The sequence below is a fragment of the Bidens hawaiensis genome, unplaced genomic scaffold (assembly GCF_021521415.1).
Source record: "Bidens hawaiensis isolate Kalapana, Puna unplaced genomic scaffold, B.hawaiensis_p1.1 tig00030251_1, whole genome shotgun sequence".
NCBI lineage: Eukaryota > Viridiplantae > Streptophyta > Magnoliopsida > Asterales > Asteraceae > Bidens > Bidens hawaiensis.
The window spans coordinates 13,815-24,229 of record NW_027495042.1 but is presented as its reverse complement, the minus strand read 5'-3'; the positions used below and the strand labels follow the sequence as shown (position 1 = coordinate 24,229).

General features: G+C 33.7%; 1 protein-coding gene and 1 pseudogene across 2 annotated transcripts; one reads left to right on the top strand and one right to left on the bottom strand.

Moving 5' to 3' along the window:
• Positions 1–506: 506 nt before the first annotated feature.
• LOC143580153 (protein SOMBRERO-like) lies at positions 507–3,193 on the top strand (annotated as a pseudogene). The gene is made up of 3 exons (XR_013143597.1): positions 507–914; positions 1,787–2,080; positions 2,531–3,193. The product of XR_013143597.1 is annotated as a protein SOMBRERO-like (transcript).
• A 631-nt stretch (positions 3,194–3,824) lies between these two features.
• On the bottom strand, positions 3,825–9,097 carry LOC143580152 (DEAD-box ATP-dependent RNA helicase 36-like). Its single transcript, XM_077063257.1, has 7 exons — positions 8,945–9,097; positions 7,078–7,812; positions 6,026–6,348; positions 5,015–5,218; positions 4,859–4,940; positions 4,147–4,245; positions 3,825–4,054 (listed from the first exon to the last, which is right to left on the bottom strand). The coding sequence occupies exons 2-7, from the start codon at positions 7,678–7,680 to the stop codon at positions 3,884–3,886; spliced, it is 1,482 nt and encodes a 493-aa protein (XP_076919372.1). The 5' UTR covers positions 7,681–7,812; positions 8,945–9,097; the 3' UTR covers positions 3,825–3,883.
• Positions 9,098–10,415: the final 1,318 nt, after the last annotated feature.

Here is a 10,415-nt window from a genome sequence, read left to right as displayed (position 1 = left end):
ATATAACAAATTAAAATACTATCAACTATATATAGTTTTGAAGTGTAAAATGATAGATTAATAGTGTAAACATATTCACAAAAGTTTACAATGTTCCTCTCTCTCTCTCATATATATATATATATATATGATAGAATACAATAATCCTTAACGTATAAAAGTACCTATATTTACGAAATTGATCCATTAAATCACATCCCAACATCTCGGAATCATCAATACATACCTAATTAATCATCGATTCACCGAAAAAACAGATTTTGATCGTTAATCGGTTAATCTTTTACATTTTTTACTTTTCTTCACGAAACCCGTTTTGAGCGTATTTTGATTTTTTTGAGCGTTTTTGTATTTTTGGCTGAGCGTTTTTGTAATCTGGCTTGAGCTTTTTGGTATTTTGGCTTTGAGCGTTTTGTTTTGCCTTGAGCATGATTCGTGTACGTTTTTGTAATTTAAGGATTATTGTACGATAACCTGACTCTCTCTCTCTCTATATATAATTTGGAGGATGTCGGTGAGTCAAAGAAGAAAAACTTAACAACAAAAGTTGACAGAAAGAAAGCAAGTTGGCAAAGTTTATAAAGACAAGAAAGAGAAAACAAGTAGTGAAATCTGCTTATTATTATCCAACCTAAAGAGGATCAAAACTGAGTCAACTCATGCATGCATGCATACATAAATAAAGTTTGAATAATAATCTCAAGGCTATTTGCAAGGTTATAAGTTATAACTAAACAAGATGATGACCACAGGCAACGGTGGCGAACTGTCGGTCCCACCAGGGTTCCGGTTCCATCCGACGGATGAGGAGTTGCTTTATTATTACTTGAGGAAGAAGGTTTCATATGAGCCCATTGATCTTGATGTTATTAGAGAAGTTGATCTCAACAAGCTTGAGCCATGGGATCTCAAAGGTTACACCAAACCCTAACTTTAGTTTGTACAAAACAGTTATTCACAAAATAATTAGACAGCTGTTTTGAACAAAAGAAAGTTAAGTTTTGAAAATTATTGGTTAGAATCGCCGTTTGAATAATATTTAGTAGGGGTGTGTGTGGTGCGGTTCGGTTTGGTTTTTGGCTAAAACTAAACCGAAAACCAAAACTTCGGTTTTTGGAGTTTTTGAAACCGTTGGGTTTCGTTTTTTTTGGTTTCGGCTTTTCAGATTTCGTTTTGGTTTCGGTTTTTTCGGTTCTAGCCATTTGAGCTTGAAAAGTTTAGGTCGAAAAAAAATTGACAAAAAATAATGAATTTAGGTATAAATAATTTTGTTAATAGTAAAATAATAGACTACTATACATTTGATAAAAAAAAAGTTACATATTTATTAAATTTATATAGATTACTTAATATAAAATATATTAAAACAAAAATTTTGGAATTCGGTACGGTTCGTTTTTTTGGGTTTTTTTTACATGCAAAACCAAAACCGAACCGTTAGTGCGGTTTTTACAAAAATATAAAACCAAACCGTCGGTTTTTGTTTCGGTTCGGTTTTTTTCGGTTTCGGATTGGTTTTTTTGGTTTCTTGCACACCCCGAATATTTAGTCTGTCGATATGACCATTGGGGGAAGGGGGGGGGTTCGAAATTATTGGTCAGAACAGCGGTGTGTCCAATATCTAGACCAGCCATTCTGACCATGGAGGCACGAAAGGTCAAACTTTAATTATTATTTTTGTCAAAACAGTAGTCTGACCTTTATCTGGAAGGTTGTTTGAAACGGTGTGTGCATAGCTGGTCCCAAACTGTTATTCATATTTGACATACTACATGTTTGAATGTAGATAGGTGTAGAATCAGGTCGGGTCCGCAAAACGAATGGTACTTCTTTAGTCACAAGGATAAGAAGTATCCAACCGGAACAAGAACAAACCGAGCCACGGCTGCTGGATTCTGGAAGGCGACCGGGAGAGACAAAGCCATCCATCTAAATAGCAATTCAAAGAGAATTGGGTTGCGGAAGACCCTCGTTTTCTACACGGGTCGGGCCCCACACGGGCAAAAAAACCGATTGGATCATGCACGAATATCGCCTAGATGATCAGTACTCTAATGCTACCACACCATCAGAAGTCCAGGTATATAGTTTAACATGTCATGTTATATGATGTTGCACATAATAAGTTAAATGTTTGTTTTGGAATATAATTTCTAATGGTGTGAATAATAAGTTTTTTTAAGTTTTAGCCTAATTACTTTTGATATTTTAAGATGTTACATACATTACATTATTAACTCTAGATAATTAGAAAAATAGTAAAAAAAATCACTTTTTAAACACAAAGAAAAATATTAATTAATTTTATATATTTTTCTTTAGATTTTATCCTTCAGCGTGGAAAATCCGTCAGTTTTCACTGACGGATCACGAGTGAAATTTTTAATTTTATTTTTATTTTACATTTTTTGGAATTTGATATAACGCTGATCCGCCAATCATGAATTTTTCACATCTATTAGTCAATTTTCTAGTAGTGAACGAATAATTGACTAATTTTTAACATTGAACTACTTAATATCGAAAACAGGAAGATGGTTGGGTCGTATGTCGAGTATTCAAGAAACGAAACTATAATCGAAGCCCATATCAAGGAGAAGATCACCACAACCATACTCTTCATACCGAAGACGATCACCATCAATTAGACGATCAAGATAATTTCAACAAGCACGACGAAGGTATGCAAGCTCTACACGGCTACAATTGCAACATTACTAGTAACACATCATTATTCGACGGTTCAATGCATCTTCCTCAACTCCTGACGTCTCCTCACGAACACCCTCCGTATATTCTACCACAACATCAAAGCCATCAACTCGTCAATAACAACAATAACGACGTGCATTGTTCCAAGAACTTGTTGAGCTTGATGTCAATGAGTCAGGGTGGTTGTGACAAGACACTTTTAGCGAGTGCTAGTAACGTAACTGCAGACTGGTCATTCTTGGACAAACTTCTAGCTATGAACCAACATCACTCGGGGTTTACTTTTAGTCATCATAATCAACAAGGAACATGCGATGATCCTTCATCGTCACAACACTTTGATCATCCGGATGTGAACCCGCAATCTAGTATGTTTCCTTTTCATAACATTGGTTATGAAACAGATGTTTTGAAGTTCCCTAAGTAGAGGAGGCTGCTACATATGTTTTTTTTAAGAAAAGTTATTAAATTTAATGTATTATGAATATTATTATTTATTAGTGTAGTGAACAATGCCTTACATTGCTTGAGTTCTTCTACCTTGGTATGAATCTGTCAAAATCTTTCAATCATATATAGATCATGTGATACATATGCACTCGTCGATCCAGTCAAACCGACCGATGCAATATAATGTTTAGATCTCACTCAGGATACTATTGAACACTTTTTAGATATGATAATATCGAACCGAATCTTCATAAGTTTCGTTTTTTAAAGATTTTTATCAAAACTCATGACCCCAAAAAAATAGTATCATTTTTAAACGACTCGTTCTAAGTCTTCTGACCCATCACCCTATCCGAACCAACCCGGCAACCCGCCAGTTTCGACGTGTTTAGTTGAAATGTAGAAATCCAAACGCAAGTCAATTACTCATTCCAACACGACCTAGGTAACATTTTACCTAAACTAGTCAAAACAGAATGACATTATGTAAGCGATTGACGATAGTAATAAAGTTGTAAATGGCTACCATTTTTAACAAGTTTTGATGTTTTCATTGTAATCTTAGACGGATCGCCAGACCAACCCCCAACCCAAACGCGAGGTTAATGCTTACGAATTGAATCGACGATCATGCATAATCAGAGTTGATAATTCATATATATATAAAGAAGGAAATAATCTATCATAATCAAAAACACCACAACCGGCACAACATTTGAACCTACTCAGCTTCTATCTTGTTCACAATGGTTTTTCTTTTTCGTTTCTTATTCTTCTTCAATAATCCTTTTTCGGCTAAACTTTTCATCTTCTGTGCTTTTCTTGTTTTCTCCATCTCGTCAAAACCGCCATCGCTAAATTTCATCTTGGCCACACGTCTCGCATTAAAAATCTGCATTTCAAATTTAAGCAAATTGCATAACTTCATTAAGAAAAAATTAAAAAAAAACTGCTTAAAATTTATTAAAATAAAATATTTCTTACCTGTGTAATATTTTCGAGCACTTCATTCTCTTTGCATTTAAACTCTTCCAACTTTTTCCCAGTTTCATTTTCAATGTCATGAATAAGCTCCACATCATTCTGCCAAAAATTTAATAAATATAAGCCAAATAATATATATATATATATATATATATATATATATATAAGATTAGGATAATGTGAGAATCATTTTGAAATTGAGAACTTTGACTCGTTGAGAACCATTTTAGACTACAAAAAAAACTCTTTTAAAAAAATTATAAAACAAAAAAAATGCGAAAATAAAAAAAGTAAAATAACCAAAAAAAATTATTTTTCATTCCGGTATCAGAAAAAAAATAAAAAAAATATCGGTTTAGCAAAATTATACACATATGTATAATACTTATTTTATTAATTTTATACGTGTTATTCTTTATAACATATGTACAATTAAGATAAATGATAATGTACATATGTGTACATTATGTAAATCGAGATTAAATACAAATATACATATGTGTATAATTAGGTTTTTTTAATGAAATCGAAATGAAAAATAAATTTTTTTGGTTTTTTTACTTTTTAAAAATTTTCGTTTTTTTTTGTTTTATAATTTTTTTAGATATTTTTTAAGAGGTTTTTTTTGTGGCTCAAAATGGTTCTCAAAGTTTTCAATTTCAATAGAATCCTTACCATATATATATATATATATATATATTCCAATTTCTACCTGTGTGATTAAACTTATTGCTAATCCACCTCTACCAGCTCTAGCTGTACGTCCAACACGATGAACATAATCTCTTGGATATCTGAAAAATAGAATATAGTGTATTATCAACTATTGAATATTAATAATAATTAAAAAAATCTTTGTGAAGTTTACCTTGGTATATCATAATTAATCACGAGATCGACTGTAGGAATATCCAGACCGCGACTAGCAACATCGGTTGCAAGCAAAACCGGCACTTTTCCAGATTTAAATTTATGAAGAGCAGATAGCCTTAAAGATTGTGATTTATGTGAATGCAGTTCTGCGACATCATGATCGAGCTCTTCCATTAATAATCCCAAAAGATGGCAAGTTCTGCACATTAATAAATTAATAAGATAAAGTAAAATATATCATATATATGATGTAAAAAAGTTCAATCTTGCACACATCTAAGTTGATAAAAAAAACTCGTTAAGGACACATAACTATTAGAATAAAGTAAAAAAATTTGTGATAAAAGATTGAAAATTAAGGGCGCTTTTGTCATTTTACTATATTCTGGGATTTCTGGCAGGCTATTTAGCCAAAATTTAGTGTGGCTTTGTAACCTTTTAGTTTTATTTGGATTTATCTGTAAACAGTTATGTTTGTCTGTTTACGTTCGTGAATCGTTCATTAATATTGTTAACAAACCGACATAGACGAACACAAACACATTCATTTTCTTAACGAACGAGCACAAACAAACAAAATTACCATTCATTTAATTGTTCGTGTTAAATCATTTGTTTGGATGAAGCTAAACAGACGAACAAAAACATGCTTAGTTTGTGTTCGTTTGGTTCATTTACAAGCCTACTGATAAAAGATTTGTAAAATGACAAAAATGCCCCTAAACTTGAAACGCTCTTGTTTAAAAAGTATATAAATGCCCCTCATTCAGCTCAAACAAATCTAAGTAGCTTCAAGAGTATTTTTATAAACTTACAACTCTAGACGTGTTGAGCATTTTGTTCATTTTGGTCATTTTACTATAATTCCGGCAGGTTTTTTTTAGCCAAAATTGGCATAAACGAAACCAGATCGATACTTAAGTGGCTTCCAAAATTGGGCATTTTTGTCATTTTACTACTATCTAGTTTAATCCCTATTTACAATTTAAACGGTTGATAAGTTTACCTGCACTTGGAAACAAAAATGATGGCAGACCGAACGCCCATATCTTCCATTCGTGATAAAATATGAACTAGATAAACATCTTTAACGCATTTTGGAATAAACACATACTGCTGTTTGAGAGTGTCAACTGTTTGAAAGCCTTCATAAGCTTCATAAAAGTACGCTTTATTTGCTGAAACCTCGAGTAATGATTGGAGATTGTCCGTCATTGTTGCAGAAAATAATAGTGTTTGTCTGTTTTTGGGTAAACAGTTGAATACCACTCGTAATTCATCCTCAAAACCGACATCTAGAACTCTATCTGCTTCATCCAACACTAGAAACTGAAAATTCAAATCTCAGTTAATTAAAAGAATAATGTATATAAAATGACAAAAATACCCCAAAAGTTGATTCAAGGATATCTTTCTCATTCTACGGTTTTCATTAACATAAGCGAAACCATATTGTTACTTTAAATATATTTGGAATCCTTGGGTAACAAAAGCTTGCACCGAAACTGTAAAATGACATAAATGCCCCTAGTATGATTCATTAACATTTTTTCATTGGCAAACTTTAAATAATTTGCAAACTGTGACCAAATTTTGCAGCAAAAGTGTAAAATGACAAAAATACCCCTAGTGTTGATTCATGGACTTGTTATCATTCTACAGTTTTTGCATTGGCATAAACAAAACCATACTAATATTTTTAACATTTTGTAATTCTTGAGTGACAAATACTTGTACCGAAAATTTAAAATGACAAAAATAACCCTAGAGTTGATTCATGAACATTTTTTCCAGTCTAAAGTTTTTCACTTTTTCATTGGCATAAAAAAACCATATTAATTACTTTGAATATTCTATAATCCATTGGTGACAAAAACAAACTTGCATAGAAACTTTTTAAATGACAAAAATACCCCTGGAGTTGCTTTGTCAACATTTTTTTCATTTCACAGTTTTTCATTGGCATAAACAAAACCATATTAAAACTTCAAATATTATGTAATCCTTGGATGACAACTAAACAATACAAACTCCAAAAAATAAAAAAAAAATCCATACCTTGGTGTTAGAAAACACAGCAGGAATATCAGGATTCTGTTCAATAAGGACTTTAATCCTACCGGGAGTTGCAATCACAACATGAGGCCGTTGCATCAACGTCTGCGCTTGGTTAATCATATCCATCCCGCCAACAATAACCGCACATCTCAAACTCAAGCACGACCCAAGTGCCTTAAACTGTTCCGTCAGCTGGTACGCCAGTTCACGTGTCGGAGTCACTACAAGACAAAACACACCGTACGGGTCCTCAGCGAGACGATGGAGAACAGGTAACGCGAAAGCCGCGGTTTTACCGCTTCCGGTTTGGGCTAACCCTAACACGTCTTCGCCGGCAAGGATACGTGGGATGCAGTGTTGTTGAACGGGTGTCGGTTTTTTCATGCCTAATTCTTTGCAGGTTTTTAGAGCCCAGTCTGAGAGCCCGAGGTCGGCGAAAGTGAGTCGAGTGTTGGTGGTGTTTGATGATGTGTCTTTGGTGAGTTGGGGTTTGTCAGACGTGGTGGTCGTTGTAACGGTGGTGGTGGTGGCGGCGGGCTTAGAAGACGTTCTTCGAGAAAATAAGGGAAAGTTTTCATCGATTAATACTTCTTGTTCAGCCATGGTGAATTCAGTCCTTAATGGGGTTAAATAGACTGACTCGAATTCGCTTCGAAATTCAGTTACTGAACTTGAACCGAAACGAACCGAATTTTGAGTGTAGGAACACTGAACACCCCTAGTTGGCACAATGCTCTAGAAATCAAAAAACAAACTATTAAACAGAAAGTAACAAACTAAATGAACAAATCATATACAGAAAGTTAAAACCAAATTACTAGATTATGAATTTAAAACTTTACACATTTCTTGGGTTAATTATTCGATTAAATGTTAAATGTCGTAATTTAAAATCTAATTAAAATTTTAAAGTTCTTTTGTAATTGTATTGTGTGTGTGTACACAACTATGTTGGTATAGCTACAAAATAAAATGCATAATTTGAACTCGAATTTCGAATCGAACCAAACTGAAAATCTCAAATACGTATTTGATTCAAATATTAAAAAACCATATTCGTCAAGGATTTGAACTTCTTTAGTTTTTCAAGTAGGGATTCAAACGAGCCGGGCTGCTCGTGAGCTACTCGAGCTCGGATCAAATGATTAATAAAAGGCTCAAAACAAGTCGAGCTTTTTCGAGCCCGAGCCTCAAAATCAAACTCGTTTACTTATCAAGCCCAAGCTCGAGCCTTTTGTATTTATATGTTTTATCTCTTTTGAACTTCAATGTATTAGCTTTATACTGCAAAGTCTAGCTCTAGCTCGAGCTGAGTAGCCCGTTTTCGGTACACACGAGCTCGAGCCGAGCTTAAGCTCGTTAAAAGTTTTCTCAAAATACATAAAAATAATTAAAAACGTATATAATTTAAATAATAATAAACGAGACGAGCCCAAGAAACTCACAACCCGAGCTAGAGCCGAGCTTAGGCTCGTTTAAAGTTTTTCTCAAAAATTTAAAAAATAATTAAAAAACATATATAAATTAATTAATAAATAATAAACGAGCCAAGCCCGAGCTTGAAAAAACAACTCACAAGCCGAGCTCGCGCTTTAGAAATATAAGCTGGAAACGAGCTGAGCTCGGTCTCGACTCATTTCGTTTACAATCATATTTTCGAGTCCGATTCGAATACTTAACAACCCAAATATACATAGTCTTAAGCACTAGTAAACCAACTTATTAGTCTAACAAACAAAATAGTATAATAATAATAACAATAATAATAATAATCTATATACAATTTAATATAATTGATGGTTCAATTAATTAACCAGTAACCTAAAGGATAATTATGTGGTGAAAAACAATAATTTTATAAACTTACCTGAGGGATTGACGGTTGACTGTGGTGGTGACAAATACAAGGTTGCCGGAGACTGGTGGCGGTACGGCGGTGACACGGTGGACAACCGGCGTATGGTTTCACTGTTTGTTGGTTGGTTATGTGCGTAGTTTAGCGATTAGGGGTTATTATGGGTTTTGAGAGTGGGCTTTTGGTTTTAGATATCATAGGGCCTGTTGTAAAAATTTAAAGAGCCCATAAACATTAAGAAACCAATTTATAGAGGTGAAAAAAAAAACCTGAACCTGAAACCGGACCCGATAAAAAACTAGGAACCGGTTTTATACCCGGGTTTTTAATACCCGAACCTTACCCTACCCATAGAGTACGGATAGGGTATGCATTTTAGTACCTGATTTTTACCCGGAAACCCTAACCGGTTCCATACCCGAAACGGGTTTTTCCAATACCTGAAACCGGGTTTATCAAATACCCCATCTATAATTGAAATATACCTGAAAAAGACCCATAAATATCCCTAAAAAGTGCAACCCTTTTTAAAAAAATCCAATCTATACCAAAAAAAAAAAAACTCGAATAAACCCGAAAATATGGTTTTTTCAATACCCAAAAGTAGGTATTCAAATAACCGCTTTTAGAATACTCAGTTATATACCCGACCTGAACCTGATACATAGGATATGGTTTTTAGAGACATTACCCGGGCCCGATTATTGCCAATACCTTATTATACAATACCCGGTTCCATACCCGAAATCGAGTATTTGGAAAACCCGATTTGTACACCTCTACCAATTTATATGAATCATAATTCGTAACCGTTTAACCGAAGCGAAAGCGAAAGTGGCTGTTAGTTGGTAAAATATAAACCGGTTAGTAATCGATTGAAAGTGATGGTTTGGAGTCGGCTTGGACTTTTGAGATAGGAACCGAAAGCGGTTAATCGATCATTGGTTAATATGGTTAATCTTAACAAGGTTAATTATAATAGGTTATTACCGGATAGCCGATTAATATACGAACCGAATTGATTTTACAAATTAGAGATTTTTCATGCAAAAACCGGTTACGAACTGTAGCCCACTGTTTGGAATAACTGGTTTTGACGCTTTGACCAATAACCGGTTACAGTTAGTAACAAATATTTCAAAAACCAATTAAACTGGTATTTGGACCTGCAACCATACTTTCTTACATTTCACGTATTAAAATTTGTCGAGTGTAACATTATTGTATGGTTTTAGTTCACAATGATTGACAAAAAGAAATTAGATCCCTACGATAGGTACACACACCTTACTAAGGTCTCCGGTTCCATAGTTATTTTATTTATTTACAACAACGCTCTTTATTGTCTTTACTTTCAAAATATTATCTTTAACGATCTTTTAAGCTAGATTTTTCTAAAAGTAGATATAACTCAAATTGGGAGATTGTGTGTGGGGGGGGGGGGGGTATTTTTATTGGAGTTCATTTACCTGTAAAAGGTGCA